General features: G+C 53.8%; 1 protein-coding gene across 3 annotated transcripts in view; it reads right to left on the bottom strand.

Moving 5' to 3' along the window:
- The window catches only part of AKNA (AT-hook transcription factor), a 45,164-nt gene that overhangs the window by 4,313 nt on the left and 20,563 nt on the right, over positions 1-20,288 (bottom strand). For all 3 annotated transcript variants that reach the window (XM_080669370.1, XM_080669369.1, XM_080669371.1), the window contains 13 exons: positions 19,607-19,666; positions 17,504-17,631; positions 16,700-16,907; positions 14,584-14,738; positions 14,299-14,481; positions 13,250-13,493; positions 12,217-12,323; positions 11,286-11,497; positions 9,600-9,759; positions 6,121-6,297; positions 5,164-5,279; positions 4,499-4,645; positions 1,572-1,667 (listed from right to left, as the gene is read on the bottom strand). In XM_080669370.1, the coding sequence (XP_080525496.1) occupies positions 1,572-1,667; positions 4,499-4,645; positions 5,164-5,279; positions 6,121-6,297; positions 9,600-9,759; positions 11,286-11,497; positions 12,217-12,323; positions 13,250-13,493; positions 14,299-14,481; positions 14,584-14,738; positions 16,700-16,907; positions 17,504-17,631; positions 19,607-19,666 (1,993 nt within the window). The remainder of the gene's footprint in view (positions 1-1,571; positions 1,668-4,498; positions 4,646-5,163; positions 5,280-6,120; positions 6,298-9,599; positions 9,760-11,285; positions 11,498-12,216; positions 12,324-13,249; positions 13,494-14,298; positions 14,482-14,583; positions 14,739-16,699; positions 16,908-17,503; positions 17,632-19,606; positions 19,667-20,288) is intronic.

Raw genomic sequence — 20,288 nt, 5'->3', positions numbered from 1 at the left:
AGGCATCAGGCCTGGAGCCTCCTAAGCAGACCCCCAAAGCACTGAGCTTCCCTCAGGAACCGTGCAAAGGAGACAATACTGATGGCAACCATGACAGTGAGAGGCCACATTGAATGAGCGGGCTGTCCACTCAGGGCCTTCATGCATTATTTTATCAAGTCCAACAAGCCACTGGGCTAGCTGCTGCCGTCACTCCCACTTTACAGATGGGAACGCTGAGGCTCTGAGAGGTTGAAGAATTCGCCACGGTCTCAAAGCAGCGGTCCTCTGTCTGACCCCGAGCCCAGCTCTCCTGACTGCAGCCAGTGCCTGTGGTCCTTCCTCCACCTGAGACAGGCCCCTCCTCCATGTGGGAGCGGCCCAACATGGTCCCGGGCACCAGAAGGTCAGTGGAGGCCTAAACTTGCCCAGTTAGCAGGAGAGTGGGTGCCTTGTTCTCTCCCAGGCAAATCCTCAATGCCCCCTCTGGGTCAGTTCCAGGGCCAGTCCACATGTTCTTCAGGCCTCAGCTCCGCCATCGCTCCCTCTGGGAAACCCTCCTATACACGTGGCTGAGTTCCGTGCTCCTCAGCCACCCTGTGCTGCCCCACCCCAGCTCTGACCACACCACTGTGTCACTGTCTGGAGTTCCTTGGGGACAGGGCTCAGGGCCCAGTACTGGAAGGTGGTTCGTGAATGAATGAATGAATGAATAAACGAGCGAATGGAGAGGGCTATTGGAACTCCAACAAAGGAAGAGGGACCTAGTAGAGTGCTAGGGCACTGGAGTCACAAGGACCTGGGTTCAAATCCCAGCTCTACCACTTGTAAGCTATATGCCCCGGGCAAGTTCCTTGACCTCTCCGAGCTTCCCTACTCATAAAATGGCCATAATAACAAAGCGGGCAAAACCTACTTCATGGAATTGCGAGGATTAATGTTTGTAAAACCCTTAGCATGATGCCCTGTATACAGAAGGGGATTAATAAATGTCAGCTCCATCACTATCATTATCATCATCATTATCATTATCATTATCATTATCATTATCATCATCATTATCATTATCATCATCATTGCTGGAAAGGCCCAGAGCCCATCTCCAACCCTTTCATTATGGATGTGGAACCTGAATCCCAGAGAAGTTAAGTAACTTGCCTAACGTCACACAGCAAGTCAGTGGGGAGAGCTGGGACTAGAACCCAATGTCCATATTCTCAGGCCACTGCTCTTTCCACGACTCTTCCCTGTTGGTTTTGGGGGAAAGAATGGGAGTGGAGGGAGCTGGGAGGGGAGATAAGATGGAATCGCTGCTCTCAGTCCCCCTGCTGGCCGCACCCTCCGAGGAGGACTCTTCAGGAACTGCTTAAATCATGTCCATGGTTTCTCCATGTCAAGGTCAAGGAGGGTGGCTTTAGGCCGCAGCACCTGGAGCAACAGGCGTGAAGGCAGGACACCTTGGGTGGCTCGAGAATCCCAGGTAAATCCGGTTCCCTGGTCTGTATCTTTGACCTGCCTCCAAGCTCAGGGCAGGTCCACATCTGGCCGGACATTACCCTCCCCTCTGTGCCCTGGCCGCTTCCATCCCTTACCTGTGTCCTGGGTCCTCACAGGCTGGCAGTGAGGACAGGAGACTGTGCTATTGCCTCTTGGGATAATCTTGGGGGGCAGAACATGGTACTCCTGGCCTGGGGGCAAACACAGAACAGTTGGTGTCAGCTCTCTACATGGCTGCAGGTTTGAGTGGATTTAGTATAATGACCTCTCTGTCTATTGTGTGGGCACACATGATATATGTGCATAAATATGTATCCTATATAATAAAAGCCTAATATACTAAGTGTCCAGTCGTCCATTCAACCAATCAAAGTGTAATATGCTAATGATATGCTAAGGCTCTCAAATGCTTGCTATGACATGCACTGACCACCAGGGGGCAGACACTCAATGCAGGAGCTGCTGGCTGATGGTCAGTGTGCTCCCACAGGGGGAGCACCGCTCAGTCAGAAGCCAGGCTTATAGCTGGCACTCGCAGCAACTGTGGCAGGAGCCTCTCCTTCCTCTGTGGCAGTGCTAAGGACGTCCGACTGACGGACTGACGGTTTAGGCCCACTCCCCAGAGGAGCGGGCCTAAGCCATCAGTCGGACATCCCCTGAGGTTTTCCCAGACTGTGAGAGGGTGCAGGCTGGGCTGAGAACTCCCCACCCCCAGTGCACGAATTTCGTGCACCAGGCCTCTAGTGTACACACACACACACACACACACACACACACACACACTGAGTGGCCAGATTATTATAATCTCTGAATGCATAATAATCTGGCCATTCAGTGTAAACTGACCACAGAGTTGGGATTTTAAAATAAAGTTTTTCCATGTATAAGAACTGCATTGTGGGTAGTTAGAGAGAAGCAGAGGGCTTACTAGCCAGAGGCTGGGGCCACTATCTCTTGGTCCCTTGACATATCAAGATTTGCAAGCTTTTCCTTATACATAAGTACACTGAGTGGCCAGATTATTATGCGTTCAGAGATCATAAAAAATCTGGCCACTCAATGTATATATACTAGAGGGCTGGTGCACGAAATTCATGCACTGGGGGTGTGGGGACATGTCCCTCAGCCCAGCCTGTACCCTCTCCAATCTGGGAACTCTTGGGGGATGTCCGACTGCTGACAGTCGGACATCACTCTCACAATCCGGGACTGTTGGCTCCCAACTGCTCACCTGCCTGCCTGACTGATTGCCCCTAACTGCTTCTGCCTGCCAGCCTGATCACCCCCTAACCACTCCCCTGCCAGCCTGATTCATGCCTAACTGCTCCCCTGCCGGCCCGATTGCCCCCAACAGCCTTCCCCTGCTGGCCCGGTTGCCCCCAACTACCCTCCCCTGCCAGCCTGGTTGCCCCTAACTGCTCTCCCCTGCAGGCCTGGTCCCCCCCAACTGTCCTCCCCTGCTGGCCTGATTGCCCACAACTGTCCTCCCTGCCAGCCATCTTGTGGCTGTGGGCGCCTATCTTTGCGATGGCGTGACGGTCAATTTGCATATTCCCTATTTATTAGATACGATATGTTTATGTATATATACACATGTACATAAAGACACATTGGTCTTTCTGATTATGGTGAGCTCTCTGAGATTTGTTTCATCTCAGATCCTACTTAGGTACCACCTGCCTAGTTCTCAATATACAGAAGCAATCAAGTAACCCAGGCTCAGTTAGGATCCGAGAGCAGGTCAGGCAGACGTGACAAGCAGTGACAAAGAACGTTGTCACTCTCCCCAGACCCGAGTGGCTGGCTGGGATGCGAATGGCTTATGCATGGGGGTCATGCAGCTTGGGGAGCAGGTGGAGCTAATCCCAGACCCACCCTAGGGTACTAACAGCTTGTGAATGGCTTGTTGGGAGGACTGAGTGGGGCCCTATCCAGGAGGCAGGCTGCCCAGCGCCTGACAGATACAAAGGACTCACTGTTATCGGAACGTTGGTCAGACTCTCAGATCCTGACCCATCCCCGGCCCTGTCCATCTCGGAGTCTCAAATAAGATCTTCTGAATATTGCCTGATTCCTCCTCCTCCTTCTCTCCTCTGCTGTATGGGGTGTCACACTGGGGTCCCCTAGACTCACTGTTGCTCTCACTTCTACCTCCTTGGCCTCTGTCCACTCCACAGGGCAGGGCACATGTCCCTTGTTTCCTGCCTTGTCCCCAGCGCCCAGCATATGGGTCTGAGGTTCACCCCTCTCCCTCCCAGGGAGGTGAGGGTGAGAGCCATGCCTACCACTCACTCACTCACTCACTCACCATAACCGTCAACAGTCCAGGGGTCCTCAAACTTTTTAAACAGGGGGCCAGTTCACTGTCCCTCAGACCGTTGGAGGGCCAGACTATAGTTTTTAAAAAAAAACTATGAACAAATTCCTATGCACACTGCGGGCCCGGGACGAGTCGGCTGCTAAGCAGGTCAGGCAGCGGCACCTGGCGGGCCGGATAAATGTCCTCGGCGGGCCGCATGTGGCCCGTGGGCCGTAGTTTGAGGACCCCTGGTCAACACACTTGCTGTAAATGCTTGGTTTGTCAGTGTCTTCTCCACGGGCAGTCAGATTCATGAAGGCCGGCGCCCTATCCATATTTGTTCTCATGTTAAGCACTTGGAACTCCTACCATGTGTCACCTCAAGCTTTACTAGGTGCCGGGTGCCTAGCTTGTAAGAGGAGAGGCCCCTGGGGAGTCAGACCTGAAGGTCCGCCTGGAGCAAACGATTCAGGTCCTGCAAACAGCAGGCGCCTCATAAACCTCTTTACCATGGACCCAGAACCAAGCATGAGCCCTGGCAAAGGGGAGGCCACAGAAGCTATTTGCTGAATGAACGAGTGGACAAATGCACTGAGATTCAGAGGCGACGCTCCCTGAAGTTTTCTGTATCACAGGACTCGTAGACATGTCATATTTGAACGGCTAAATGGCAGAGGAGACCATCCTGGGGGCCATACCCCCTCCGCCCTCCCTTCTGCTCACCTGTATATTGACCCCGGAAGGTGACCCTGTCTGGCCGCCCGGTGCTGCGCATGCCTCTCGTTTTGTCCCGAGCTGCCCGGGGGCTGTCCTTGGTGGTCCTGCCCTTCTGAGAGGACAACCGGGGGGAGGTTGGCTCAGATTCGGAACCTAGGGTGGAAAGAGGGGCATCAGAGGGGGCAGGCCGTGGGGCTCATGCAGCTTATCCAGATCCACCCTTAGTAATGACAGCTGACGCATTCGGACCCCTGCCTTGGTGCTCAGCACTGGTCTAGACACATACAGTGTCCTGCACCCCCACAGCAACCCCAGGAGGCAGATGCTATCATTCCTGCACTGTTAGCTGTCCCTTTAATTGCACGGAACAGGTAAACAACTCGGTCAAGGTCACACGGCCAGGAAGGAGTGACCTGGGGCTGACCCCGGCCACTGATTCCAGAGCTGTGTGACTTTAGGCAGGTCCCCTGCACTTCTGGGCATGGGTTTCCTTATCTGCAGGCTGTAGGTAAAAGGACCTATCTTGCAGGGAAGGTGAAGTGAGATTGTCTAAAACAGATACACAAAAGCCTTCTCCAAGTTTTGTCTAATCCTGTTGCTATGGTCCCTGACCACTGAACAACAGGCCCAGACTGGCCTCCAGAAATCAGCCCTGGCAGGCGGTCACTTACTCAAGGACAGTCGGGGCACCTCCCGCGGCACCGAGGAGGACCTGGCTCGCCGCCTTCCTGCAGGGACAGGTGTCTCTGAACCTCCAGGCTCACTGGACAATCTCTCTGTGGATTTACTAGCAAAAGAGAGAGAGAGAGAAAGAGCTGATGTCACCGGATGAGGTTTTATGCAGTGAGAAGGCCAACCCAGAGAAATATGTGTAATGGGAGGAGGAGAGCACAGTCCAAACTAAAGACCCTGCAGTTAGAATCACAGAAAGTGGCTTGATCCTCAGTTTCCTCATTTGTCAAATGGGAATAATCAGAGCAATTACTTCAGAGGGTTGTTAGAAGGATTAGTGAGACAAGGTCCATAAAATCCTTAGCCTAGAGCAGGGGTGGGCAAACTTTTTGACTCGAGGGCCACAATGGGTTCTTAAACTGGACTGGAGGGCCGGAACAAAAGCATGGATGGAGTGTTTGTGTGAACTAATATAAATTCAAAGTAAAGGAGCGGAGGGGAGAGCAAGAGAACCCTCCGCTCTTTTGGCTCCGCAGGCCGGATAGAACAGCCGAACGGGCCGGATCCGGCCCGCGGACCGTAGTTTGCCCACGACTGGCCTAGAGCCTCCCAGAGAAGCATTCAAAGTTAGCTGGTTTCATGTTATCACCAGGAATGTCTGCTGAGGCAGTGGGCGAGAGTCCTGAAAATATTCACCAGTTAGGTGGTGAGTTCAGGGATATTCATTGTATCACTTTATTATTAACACATATATTTACTATATTTTTATGCATCAAATATTACATAGTAAAAAAAGTAAGAGTGAATGAATGATTGAGTGAATGAATGAGTAGATGAGTGAGAGAGGGGTATGGCTGTGGCTGTGTCCACAACTCTGGGGAGAGCCAGAGGTCAGCCATGTCTACCTTCTGCGGCTGCCGCCGAGGCACTGGGGTAGGAGTTTGGGGGTCACCCACCTGCCATAGTGGATTCTCCAGGCGGCTGGGGAGTCGGCTGGCCGGTCCCGAGCCTGGACAGGGTGGTTGAAGGTGGCCTCTGGCTGTGTGGGGCTACCCTGGGGCAGCTGGTGCAGGCTGTCCTCCAGCCGGAGCCGGAGCCGGGACACCTCCTCTTGCAGCTCGCGGATGGCCTGGCTGGGGTGGGGTGGAGATAGCAACAAAGGACAGATGCAGATGAGGGAGCTCAGCCACCCCGAGTGCTGCCCGATGGAGCAGCCTTTAGAACTTCCCTGTGTGTTCACTTTTCCTGCCACCATCTTTTTTTTTTTTTTTTTTTTTAAGAGAGAAACAGAGAGAGAGAGAGAGAGAGAGAGAGAGGCAGAGAGGAAGACAGGCAGAGGCAGAGACAGAGAAACACTGATGTGTTGCCCCACTTATTTGAGCATTCATTGGCTATTCCTGGTACGTGCCCTGACCAGGGATCGAACCCGCAACCTTGGTGTATTGGGACGATGCTCCAACCAACGCATCTACCTGCTCAGGGCCTTGCTGCACGTCTCAAACCTCTCTGAGATCACGTCCTGCACATTCAGTGAGCAGAGCAGAAATGTCTCTGAGGTTCACTGGTCCTAACATGCAGGACCTCTGAGTGGCAGTTCTGACCACTGGTGACCAGTTCTCGATAGAAACAAGGGTGCAGAATTCAGAGGGCATGGGCTGAAGTCTCCCTTTAACATCTGAATTCTGACCAGCCTCAGGCCTGGGCTGCCCTCCCGCTTCCCACCTCTCTGTAGAAATCCTCACTATTCGTTCAGGCCTGGCCCCGCCCCGCCCTGACCCGGCCCCTCCCTCCTGGCTTCCCCCAGATGCTTCCTACGTGGTCCAAGCCCATCTCTCCGCTCCTGGCAGACGATGCTTGTCTACCTGCCTCCCCGGCCAGATAGTGGGCCATGGCAGGCAGGGAGCAGGCCTCCTGTCTCACAACCCAAGACCCTTACACCGCACAGGAGCTCTGGGAATGTTACTGACTGGGACTCGGGGCTCCGAGAGGGAGCAGAGCAAAGGGGCTGCTGGAATCCCTGAGAACCCCAAACACAGCGCACCTCTTATCAGAAGGCGTCTCAACAAGCCCCCAGCATCTAGGGAATAAGTTTGCATTTCTCTCCAACCAGTCCCCGAATCTCCAATCTCGCTCTCAGGGTGTCACTGGCACCCTGGCAGACAATCCCACCCAATATTCCCACTCCCTCCCACACACGACCCCCCTCCCCACTCCAACCCCAACGGAGTGTCAGAGTCTGGTTCAGTATGACCATCCTCCGGGCTGATGCGGGCTCCCCTCAGGGTTAGCACTTGCCTGGTGGCCCCTGGACCCATGGGTGTCTCCTGGTGCCACCGCCAGCAAACATCAACTCTCAGGTGGGTGAGCGGAGGGAGTGGGAGGCCTCTCTCCAGCTCTTGCTATGACCCCGCGGTGCGACCGAGGGCAGCTGGTCTCCCTGGCAATCCCCAGGGAGACGCTTGTTGGGGTTTCCAAGGCCAACTGTGAGGGTGGCGGCTGCAGGAGAGCCAGACTCTGTCACCAGTTAACCCCTGGGAGGCAGGACCAGGGCAGCTCCGGCAGCCTGCCCCTGCCCAAGGCCGCTGAACCAGGGCCTGGGAGTTGGAACACCCATCTGGGTATTGCTCTCTCTGGCTTCTTTCTATCAGGATCTCAATTTTCCTGACAATTTTTTAGTGACTCAGCTGACCCTTAAATTCATCTTTCCCTGCCAACTTACTCCCCCTCATGGGGTCCCCATCTCCATATTAGCATCCAACTGTATGGCCAGCCAAAAATCGGGAGTCATTCTACACCCTACTCCTTCCCTGAACACCCCCTAAAGTTACCCACCTACCAAGTCCTGTGGGCCCAACGCCTAAATATCTTTTCTCAGATGCATCTCCCACCCCTCCCATCCCCATCCATCACCTCTCTTCTGGGTGAGGCAGCCTCTCAGTCCCCGGGCCTCCATTCTCACGCATGTAGTGGCCAGAGAACTCTTTCTAAGACGTCAACCTGACCACACCACTCCCCTGCTTAAGACCCCCTCACTGTGCTCAGGTGAGTCTGTATGCATTCATGAATATTCAGTGAACACCTCTGAGCTGAGCCACCATCCAAACCTCTAACCAAGGCATCTGAGGCCCTCCAAGATCCCCCACCCAGGTCTCCCCATCAACCTCTCTGTCTTTAATGCTCAACACCCATCACCTCTCACTCACGGATCTGGCTAGAATGAACATTTGACTCCTCAAAGATGATGGTGCCCTCTCACCTCGAGTCCTTTGCACATGCTGTTCCCTCTGCTGGGATACACTTTCATGACTCTTCCTCTGGTCTCAGCTGAGATACCACTTCCTCCAGGAAGCCCTCCCTGAAGCCTCTGACTGAGCTAAATGCCCCTTCTCTGTGCTTCCACAGCCCTTTGAGCCTCTGCCATCACTGTACTTACCACGCTTAGGGGGGTGACCACCTGTTTCTTTGTCCATCTTACAAGATGGGGAGCCTCATGAGGCCAAGTACAGTGTTCCGTCCACTATTCAATTCCTACGCCTCTAATTCCCACGCTAATGTCAGGGAGACCGCAGGGGTACACTTACTAAACTCAGGCCTGGAAGCCAAACGCCAGCAGCTGGACCTGACTTTACGAAGACAACAGGACACATGGCCCCATGCTTGCACACGCCAGGGAGGTTTTGGGTGGTTACTGCACAGCTGTCTCCCCGGTGCATCCCGGATTCTGGGGCAGACGCCCCGTCCTAGCACAGGCATGAGGTGGATCACTGGGCCAAAACCAACTCAGAGGAGAGCTAAGAAGGCTGACCAACCTATTTTCCCGTTTCTGCTCCAAACAAGGAACCACTTTCTTAGTAGAAAAGTTGTGCTCAGATTAAAAAGAAAAGAAGTGAAAAACAGCCTCGCCCGGCCAGGGTGTCTCAGTGGTAGAGCATCAACCCACGCACCAGGTCACTGGTTGACTCCCGGTCAGGGCACATGCCAAGGTTGTGGGCTCGATCCCCAGCGGGGGGCGTGTGGAAGGCAGCCTATTGATGTTGATGCATCCATGTTTCTATCTCTCCCTCTCCCTTCCTCTCTCTAAAAAAAATCAATAGGAACATATTTAAAAAAAAAGAAAGAAAAAGTCTCTTCTCAGTTCATACAACGAATGCATAAACTGCAGAAAACATATCCCTGGCTAGTGCAGACATATCTTGGAGGGAAGTGTTAGGGGGCAGGAAGAGAGGTTTCAGCACCAGAAAGGTGACCCTCCACGTCATTTCCCACTGGTGGAGACGTGTCTTCAAAGTCTGCGTCAATGAGGCCCCACAGCAATCGCCTGGGAGGCGGGAGCCACCGCTGGATGTGAGGGCTGAGCAAGCCCCTTTCTCCCTTGGCATCACTCTCTGGTCTCTATGACGACCTTGAATCTGCAGTGCCCAATCACCTGACTTACTCTCGCCCTGTCCTGGTGAGGAGGGTTGAGGTGGTGTCTGCCGGTCCGTGGGGCAGAGCCGCCACTGCAGAGCCCTGGGTGGAGGCTGGGCTGCTTCCCGCGCTGGGGCGGAGCTGCTCCGAAATCCGCTTTCGCCCCTCCAGCTGCGAGCCAGGGACCGCTGGGGAGGCAGAAGGAGACCAAAGTGAGTTATGTGGAGAAGACGCTCGCTGTGCAAACTTGTATGGGTGGAAGAATGGGGGGTGAAGAGAGTGCCCGGCTGAGGTCACAAATGAAGTTCCTGGTGAGGTCAGTGACCTACTAACCTCAAAACCAGAAGACGTGGTCTCTGCTGGGAGTTTGGAGCGCTAAGCTCGGCCTGCTAAGCTCCTTGTAATTAGAATGCCCCTCACAGCCCACTATTTCGGCATCAGATCCAAGCCTGCAGGACCCCGCCCTCTCCCCTACAAAGAGCTCATTGTTCCTCACGTGGGTCCCCCAGACTCTCACTCGTTCTGGAATTGGCTTCGGAGCCTCCACCTCTCTCTCTGAAATGAGTCACACCTTTGCCCACGAGTGTGTTTTGGGGGAGGACGTTCACCACTTTAGCCTCCCAAAGGGATGGGCGACCAGGGGTTAAGCCTAATCTGGCCCACGCGTTAACAGCAGTGAGCCCTGGGAACAGGTAAAGGAACAAACCACAAAGGACAGGTAAACCTTCAGAGAGTCATGCAGAGTGAAGAGGCCAATCCCAAAGGGTATATATTACATAACATTCTGGAAATGACAAAATTACAGACAGGGAGATCAGATTAGTGGTTACCAGGAGCTGCGGAGAGTGGGAGGCGGGAGGGAAGTGGGCGTGTCTATCAAGGGGCGTGTCTATCAAGGGGGCGTGTCTATCAAGGGGGCTTGTGTGTGGAAGGATCGGAGGTGTCAGGATCTGGCTGTGACATGGGGAACCCGGGCGAAGGGCACGTGGAATCTCAATGTATGACTTCTATAATTAATTAATAAAACTTAAGTTAAAGTTTCATTTTAAAAATTGTAAATGATGAACCTTAAAATGAGGCCAAGCTAATCTGAGGTTTTAGACGGCGGAGCAGTGGCTCCCGTTGGGAGGGTAGGAGTGATGGAAGGGCTGGAGGGGGTGCTGAGGCTCTGATCATGCTTCGTTTCTTGGTCTGTGTTCACTTTGGGAAAACACACCCATTTGTGTTCTTTCCTGTATGTTTTATTTCAGTAAAAAGCCCACATGCATTTTTAAATGTAAAAAATAAATTAGATTTGATAGACATGGGAAGTGTTCATGATCCAGTGATTAATGGGGGGGAAAAGGTTATCAAACATACATGTATAATATGATCCTATTTCCATTTTAAGTGTATGTAAATCAGCACACACCCATGCATGCATACACACACACACACACACACGCATGCACACACACATGCACGCACACACACACTGGCATAGAAAGCAGTCCACAGGTTCTACACCAAAATGTCAGCACGGACAGTTTTCAGCATATTTTTTTCTTTTGTTCCCTTGTGTCCTTCCTGCCTGTAATTTCAAATTTTCCTACAATGAGCCTGTATGATATTTTGTATCTTAGAGGGTAATGCAAGTTTTTTGTTGGCTTGAAATTTTTAATCCAGGCAATGCGGCCACCGCCAGGGCCTGGCCAACCCAGGTACATCCACTCACCCATCTCGGCTGCCACTGCCGGCTCCAGGAGGAAGCTGGGTGCCCTCTGGCGGAGAGGACTGTCCCGGGTGGAGGGGTGCCTCTGGGCTCGACTCCTGGGCGTTCTTGGCTCAGTGGCTCTTCTGGGGACCGGAAGACCCCTGGTGTGGGGGTGGGAGGCTGCATCCCGGGGCACAGAAGCAGTGAAGGGCTGGGCTAATGTCCCTGGGGTACTAGGGGATCACGGAGGGAGAGACACATTGAGGTCACGTAGAGAGAGGCCACAGCCTCCGAGCCCCTCCACACCCTAAACCAATGGCTCCGGACTTTAGGACTGTGCACCCCGGAGGGGTCTTTCTAAGGACGTACCCCATTATACATGCCTTTATCACCTGCCAGCTGCCCACCTGCCCACCCATCTATGCCAAATTAAAAAGCTCAATTTTATTTTTGGAGATATACAGAGAAGCAGAATTTCTAATCCTTTCTTCCCCTGCAGCCCCAGTTGCCATGTGGGTCCCCGTGGGGCCAGCACCTGGCTCTGAGGCTCCATCACTCACCTTTCACCTGGGTCCCTCCACCCTCTCTCTTCCCTTTGGGTTCCAGGGGTCTCTTCCCCAGGTAGCCATCCCAACTGCCCTTTGTCCTCATCTTTTGCTCACCTCACGCCACCCTCCCAGTTTTTATTATTCATTCACATTCGCTCAGTTATTTGCTCGACACATCCTTATCTCCTGTCCTGTCGCTAACTGGCTGAGTGACTGCAAGTCCCTTTCCCTCTCTGAGCCTCAGTTCCCCCCATCAATAAGATGGGGGCATTGTTGGGGGGATGAGTGAAGGCTCCAAGAAGGCCCAGACCATCAGCCCTTGTTCTGGGCTCACAGGTCCCTCGATTCCCAGGCTATCCCAGGTGTGTGGCACTGATGGGACAAGGGTGGGGTCCCCAGGGTACCTGATGTGGGAGAGCCGATGCTCTGGGGTCTGGGTTAGGGGCGACACTCTGCTGGTTTCTGAGCCCACAAAGCCACTGTCTGTCTCGGGGGATGCCATCCAGGACTCCTGAAAGAGGCAGTGTCCCTTTAAGTCCCAGGAATGTGCCCGAAGCAGACTGGGAAGACTTCCGAGTCCTGGCCAGGGGCCTCACATTCCAGAGGCTGACAGATTGGACTGGGGAGACTGGCCCAGTTCCCAACAGCCAGGCCCAGGGGTGAGGGTCCCCAGGTGTGGAGTCCCATGAGCACCAGTCCAAGAGCAGGGACGCCACACCCTGAGAGGACCCTGAGGGAGTCCCCCTTCCCGGAGGAGTGGGAGCCACGACCCTGGGGAGGGGCACTGCAGACTTCCCGAGCTGAGGAATAGAAAGAGGAGAAAGCAGTCCCATTTGGGAAGGGGATGCTCATTTTTGGGTCGCCTGGCCTGGGCCTGGACACCATGGTCCTCTCTGACTGCAGAAATGCCCAGTGAATCGGAAAAGGAAATCCATCTAACTCCCTGCACACCCGGGCTCACATGGAAAGCACAGAGCACACACCGAGTGAGCCAGGTGCCTGCCCTCACGCTCTAGTGCAGATTCCTTCCCATGGCGTTAGGACGACGTGTGTGTGTGTGTGTGTGTGTGTGTGTGTGTGTGTATGTGTGTGTGTGTGTAAGATTCTCTGGGAATAAGTCACATTTTCATAATGATCTGTGACCCCTGTTACAGTTTAAAATCCCTGCTCCAATGGCACACACAGGGCATGGAATCCAGAACAGTCCCCCAGCTGTGCTAAGTGGGCTGCAAGCTCAGAGGAGGAACTGGAGATGCTGGCAGAGGGACAGGGCTGGGGGAGGACAAGGCAAAGAGGTGGCATGGCCTAAGCTCTGTCTGTTGGGCAGGATTGTGACTGGCAGTGACAGGAGCAGACATTCCCAGAAGGAACGGTGTGAGCAAAGGCCTGGGGGCAGAGAGCTCCCTGAGGCTGAGCCCGTGCCCCCTGGACACCTACCTCCAGGTGACTACCAGCCTGGCGTAGAGACTTCGGTGCAAGGCGCTCGGAGATGCCGCTTCCCTCCAGGCTGGTCAGACTGCTCTGGTGGGACGCCGCCGGTTTGGTGCCCCGAGAGTGGGGTGGCCTACCAGGGCCTGGGGGAGCTGCCTCGGCCTTGCTCAGGCCCAGCTGGTGCCCATCTGCGGCCATGGATGCACGGAACCCTGCTGGTTTCATGGACACCGACTGCTCCACAGCCTCCCTGGCAGAGAAGGAGAGGATGTCAGGCCCTGGCGTGAGCCGCAGCCCTGCCCTGGGAGTCAGCAGTCCAGGGCACAAGCTCTGGTCAGACACCGCTGGATGCCCACTCTGGCTCTGTCACCTAGCTGTGTGACCTTGGGCAAGACACTTCCCCGCTCTGAACCTCTTTTTTCCCCAACTGTTAAATGTGATGCCAAAAAAATGCACCCAACACACCGCAGGGGAAATAGTGTGGAAACAGATGAGTGAAAAGCACCCCATCTTCCCTCTGTCAGCCATGTCCACAAACGTCAGTCTACTCAGAAAGACTTTGTCCCCATTATAAACGGAAGACCGATATTTTGTGTTGCAAATAGAAACGAACTTTAAAATAAACAGGAAGACAGTATTGTTGTATTCTACCTAAATAGATCCTGTTGCCTGCTGAAGGCTCAGGCCTGAGACCTGCGCGCGCTCTCTCTCTCTCTCTCTCTCTCTCTCTCTCTCTCTCTCTCTCTCAAGGAAGACCAAGAAAGACATGCCAGCACTCACTGAGACTCTCCTGGATGCACTTCGATGGTCAGACCGACAAGGAGAAGACTGCTGTTTAATGCTGCATCCCACCTCCTAAAACTCACACCCCACAACCCAAAGCCATGTCAGGCGCTGTCACTGGGCACGTTCCACATTCCGGAGAGACGCTGAGCTACAGGCCAGGAAAGCCATGTCTACACCGTGAAGAGCGGTCTAACTCACTAAGACAGTCAGCACCCTTGTCGTTTCAGAGTGGGTCTGGGACAAGTGCGCGGGGGAGCTCACAGACATACTCGAGGGGGGTCCCGTGACTTCTCTCCGCCCGCACCGGGAGCTGCCGTGAGGGAAGCCTGGTGGTCTGTGCCTTCCCCGGAGCTGAAGCTGACCCGTCCACTTCCAGGGTTCTGCCCTGCTCCTCCTCCTCCCCCTCCTCTTCCGCCCTCATGGCTTCTGGGAGGGACTTCACACTGAGGTACCTGCAGAAGGACACACACGGGGGGCATGACCTTTGCCCAGCAGGGACAGCCAAGATCCAGCCATGGGGCCCGATACCCGGCTCCCTCCTGGTGGGCACTCACCGCTCCAGGAGCCCATGGAAGTCTTGCTCCACCTGCAGCTGCTTGTGCCTGAGCGGGGCCGGGAGGCCCAGCAGCCTGTCCTCCACCTCGCTGCCTGCAGGGCTCACCTCCATGTTCACGTGCAATGCGCAGGGGTCAGTGCTGGGAGCCTCAGGCTGGGGGCCAGAAAGGAGGAGGGGCAGAGATTCAGCAGATACTGAAACATTACTTTTAAAAATATATGTTTTTATTAATTTCAGAGAGGAAGGAAGAGGGAGAGAGAGAGAGAGAAACGTCAATGAGAATCATTGATCAGTTGCCTCCTGCACGCCCCACACTGGGGATCAAGTGTGCAACCCACGCATGTGCCCTGAAGGGGAATCGAACCGTGACCTCCTGGTTCGTAGGTCGATGCTCAACCACTGAGCAATGCTGGCCGGGCTAAACTTCACTTTTTTTAAAGGACCTTCCTCATGCTGGTGTGGAAGAGCAAAAAAGAGGTCAGACTCACCACCACCCTTTTTGTGTGTGTGCAAAATGTAGGGTCTGGATCATATGATTCTCAGCAATAACTACCATTAATTGAGCACCTACGACATGCCAGACACTGTACAGGTATCACCTCACAACAATCCCACCAGTACATACGATTATTATGACCCATTTTACAGACATGTAACTAAGGGGCAAATGATTTGCCCAAAGTCACACAGAAGGAAGGGGCAGAGCTGAGATTTCAACCCAGAGTTCCTGCCAGAAGCATCTCTCCTGACCCCCCTCCATTCCAGGATGGACATGCAAACCCCACAACACCTTCGCTGCGGGAGCACCAAGTTCCTCACGCACTAGGGCTTTTACCAGCAAGTACAAGAGAGAGCGCCTCGTATAGTTTCCTACCAACTGGGGCAGAGCACAATGTGAGAGAATTTCCCTTAAAGCAGTGCCCGCCCTCCACCAGCCCCCGCCCCACCCAGCAGGCAGCATCCTCCTGCTCCAATCCCCAACAGAGATGTTCTTGCAGCACCGGTGGCCAGGAGCACAGACCGTGGCGAGGCAGAGACTCCACCTCATCACCTGTGCGACCACCGCAAAACACAGATCGTGATCGCCTCTCAGGGGCTGTGACGTGGACTAGAGAAAGGTCTACAAAGCCCCTTCCATGGACAGCCCTTGTCCAAGGACGCCTGTCTTAGTGAACATCCCCAAATCCATCCGGTGCCAAAAGCTGGAAGCCTGGAGGTCATCCTTGGCTCCCTCCCCTCTCAGTACCATTCCGAGTCCAGTCAAATGTGCCTTCTGAACCTCTCAAGTTCACGTGCATCTTTCTATCTGCTCTGCCACCTCCCCGTCTCTGACTGGCCTACCTGCAAATCTTCTTAGGTCATGTCCTGTTGGAAAGCCTAGCAGGTTAGCCGTGGCCGGTGGTGCAGTTGGTTAGAGCGTCGTCCAGCTACATCAAGGTTGTGGGTTCGATCCCCGATCAGGGCACATACAAGGAGCAACCAATGAATGCATAAATAAGTGGAGTAACAAACTGATGTTTCTCTCTCTCTTTCTCTCCCTCCCTCTCTCTCTCAAGTCAATAAATAAAAATTTTTTAAAAATTAAAAACCTGGCAGTTTAGGACCAAATGCTTGATGTGAGCCACCAGCCCCTACATTATGGAGCCCCTGCCTGGACCTGCAGCCACCTCTCTCAGAGGCCCCTTCACTTCCCATACGCTAGCCACAGGCCCTTTGCACAGGCTGTGTTCCCTGCTGGACAGCTCTTCTTCTTCTGCTCCTGGCAATTCCTCCTCACTCTCAGATCTCACTTAAACATTACTTCCTCAAGGAAAGTTCCTCCGACTCCCTCACACTCATTTATGTTACCCTGATATCTATTCTCATAGAACCCCATAATTCTCCTTTAGACCACTGATCAAAATTACAATGAAATGACTGTGTAATTGGTTAAATTAGACAGAAAACTCCATGAGGGTAGAAGCCACCTATTTTTGTGCTTCCCACTGGTTTCCCACCATGTGTCGTGGGTCCTGGCATAGGGGTGCACACTCCATAAATATGTAGGAAAGAAGTCAATTAATGAAGAAATGAATGAAGGATGGAACGGACCAACACGATGGGCAAAGAGATACCTCAAGGCAGAGGGTCTGGATGGCCGGCGTGTGGGCTTGTCCTGAGGGAGAAGGCAAGCACGTTGGCCGGTGGCGGGAGGGCGTGGCCAGGGGGCTGTCCAGAGGTGAGTCTGACCCGGCTCGCTCAGGCTTTTGCTGGTTCTGTTCCATGTGGTCCTTCAGTTCTTCCAGGCGAATGCCCAGCTGGAATATTTCCGCCTCCAGCTCCCTGGAAGGGGAGACACCTCTTTGGGCACTGGGGATGGCAGCTGTATCAGGCACGTCTGGGAATCAAGAGGCCTCAGCCCGAGTCCTCCTCTGCCACCAGCAGGCTATGGGACCTGGAGTAAATCCCTCCCCTCTGGCCTCCGTTTCCCCATTCTCCAACGAGGGGTTACAGTTCCTGTCTCTAAGGTCACTTGCCACTGTAGGGAGACCGGAAGACACAAATCTCAGCCTTGACTAGTCACCCATCGGAATATGTGCCTAATTACGATAGGACTTGGCTGTTCCCCTAGTGCAGTGGTCGGCAAACTCAGAGCCAAATATCAACCGTACAACGATTGAAATTTATTTTGAGAGCCAAATTTTTTTAAACTTAAACTTCTTCTAAGGCCACTTCTTCAAAATAGACTCGCCCAGGCCGTGGTATTTTGTGGAAGAGCCACACTCAAGGGGCCAAAGAGCCGCATGTGGCTCGCGAGCCGCAGTTTGCCGACCACGGCCCTAGTGTATACACTATGAGAATGAAGTGTGCCCCCTCTGGTGACCGAGAGAAGGGGGCCTGCCCCCTCTGTCCTCCCGGGCCTCCCTCCCCAGCAGTACCTGCCAGGATCAAACTTCCCAGGCGGCCCCTGGGAGCCGGCAAGCTGCTGCGCCGGGTGCTGCTCCCTGCAGGCCTTCAGGTATTCCTCCTCCAGGGCCGAGTGGGCAGCCTTCAGCTGCTGGAAGACCTGAAACCACACCAGGTGAGGAAGACCTGCATGCCCAGCCCCTGTGAACTCCCTCCCTGCAGACACAGAGGGCAAGACCACCCATGGAAGGGCCATGGGACTCAGCCTGGGCCTGCGGAGGCCTCTGGGCCCGAGTCCCTGGCAGGTTGCGGTGGGGACCCTCTGGAGCCTGCCCGCCCTGGTTGAGCTATCTGCCATCAGGCTGGCGCCACAGAGGCATGGCGCGGAGCCTCGGCACCAGCTCCAGAGGCACCAGTCCCTCCTGGGTAGAACTATGAGAACCCCAATGTTCCATGACAGTTGTAGTGTCAAATATGCTATCACAGTGTCCCCCTAAGGACCTAGTACTTGAGAGACTACGGTCTTCATTCTTGATTTGCCACACTGTGGGTTTTGGAACTTTAGTTACTCTTTCCCACATCCTTAGAGATTATCATGATGGATGATGTTATCATCACGCCTCTAATAATGATAAGTAGCATCACCGAGCATTGAGGCCCTGTGCTAAAGCACTTCCCATTATCCATTTAACCTTAAACAAACCCGAGGGAGAGGGCTATGTTACCCTCTTCGTTTAAAGAGGGAACAGGCCCAGAGAGGTTATTGGCGATGGTCACACAGTGAGCAAGTTGGCCATCAAGATTTGAACCCAGGCCCTCCGGCTCCAGAGCTCATGGGCCTAACACTTACGCTCGGCCCACACAGTAAATGTGATAATAGCTAACACATGGCTAAACCTACGGGAGGTGGGCTCCATATCCCTGACTCAGTGTCATCCCCTTCCACTCACTCTACGCTGACGACAGACTGAGGCCAAGGACAACCTAGTCCCCATCGTCCCCAGTCAAGCTTGATCTTCAAACAGCTCCCAACCTCCCTGTATCTGGAGGAATTAGGGTAGAGGTAAAGAAGATGGGTGGTTTTCACATTCAAGGTCCTTCATCATCCACTCAATGAGATAACATAATACACAGCCTACGTTCATAACTGGTAAATGCATATGACGTCTCCTCAACACCAGAGCGGAATACCCGCGCATTATGTTTTCTACGAACCAGGTGTGTTGCATCCGTCCCTCCTGGCCCTCTCTCTCCCCATCCTGCTCTGTGCCTCGAGCTCCCTACACGCTGGCTTCCCGTGGGGTCTGTCCAGCAGGAGGCACACATGAGAGGTCACAGGACAAGAGGAGAGACCCGGGAGGGAACGGTTTCGCAGCACGGTGCCTGGCAGGTGCAGGTCGCTGGGCTGCCCCGTTCCTGGTCAGGCCCCTGACACTGCCACAACCCTGCTAACTGCCCCTTCATTGACACCCCCTCACCCCCCACCCCAACCCCAGCTCTGAGAGCTCTGCCTGCTCCTTTGGGATGCTGGCAGATACAGAAGAAACCCGTTTTACATAGGACAGCTACCTAGAAATACCAAAGTCCATAATGGTTAGATCAGGGGTCTTCCCCATCCCCCTGCTCCCCAGCTAGTTTTCAGTTTGGGGCAATTACTACTATAATAAAGAAAAGAAAAGGCCTCTTTCTGGTGGCCAAGAGCGGGATAATCGGTGGGAAGTCACTCAGGGCAGTGATGATGACCCTGGACGTGGGAATGAGACAGACCAGGCTCTGCCATCTATCAGCTGTGTGACCTCCAAGTCACCTCTCTGGGATTCGGTTGCATCCCAGTTACATGTTGGTGAGGACTGTAACTGCCCTGCTGGGTTTTTATGATGATAAAATGAAATCATGTACTTAACCAGCTTGCCACGGTGCCTGGCACACCACCACCGTTGCTTAATAAGTGGTAGCTATTGCGAGATCATGATCATTATCATGGGAAGCTAAGCAGGGGCCGTTTCTTCTGAAAGGAGACGCTGTGTCTGGATTCTCTGGCCCGTCTTGCGGCAGATGAGGCTTCCGAGGCTCGGAGATGGGGGACAGAGCAGTTATCTGGCAGCTCTAAGGGTATCTCCCCAAGTGGGTGGTACCTTGAGCTGATCCTGGGGCGTCAGCCGTCCTGCCTGCATCAGGCCCACGAAGGACTCCACCTGCACATGGGGAGGAGGAAGCACGCTCTGTGAACCCGGGCCCTGGAAGAGGAGCCCTGTGGACTCCTGCACGCAGCCATTCTCGCTTTGGCACGAGGAGCTGGGTCCCGCCTCGGGATGTGGGTTTTCTGCCAAGCCCGGGGAGGCATGAGCCAGAAATTGACTTCATCCCTGACCTCGGCCATGGCACCTTGGGAAAATTAAAGGAACCTCCAGGAATTTATGGACAGCAGAGCACACTCATGTGTACGAAGACCTATGAGGCAGGATAGTTGCTGCAGTGTGGTCTGGGTAGGAAGGGGTGGGCCGGGGGGTGGGGAGGGGGACAGTTTAAATGCCTATCTGTGGAATAGTGTGCAGACAAGAAGAGGAAGGCACATGTGTATGTTCTGATGTATGAATGTCTCCAAGACCAGGGCAGTGTTTCTCATGTGCTACCATCTGTACAAAATATGTGGCAAATAAAAAAGGAAAACTATAAATACAATTGTTTGTATATAAGCTCTCTCAAGAAGGATGCAAGACACGGAAACATTAATTACTTCTGGGGAAAACTGGGTGGTGGAAGGGCAGGGATGGGAAGGAGGTTTTCTACTCTCTGCCTCCTTCGAACTTGGAACAG

Source organism: Plecotus auritus (genome assembly GCF_963455305.1).
Source record: "Plecotus auritus genome assembly, chromosome: 5".
NCBI lineage: Eukaryota > Metazoa > Chordata > Mammalia > Chiroptera > Vespertilionidae > Plecotus > Plecotus auritus.
Note: the sequence above shows the minus strand (reverse complement) of the source record. Positions and strands in the feature narration are given on the sequence as shown.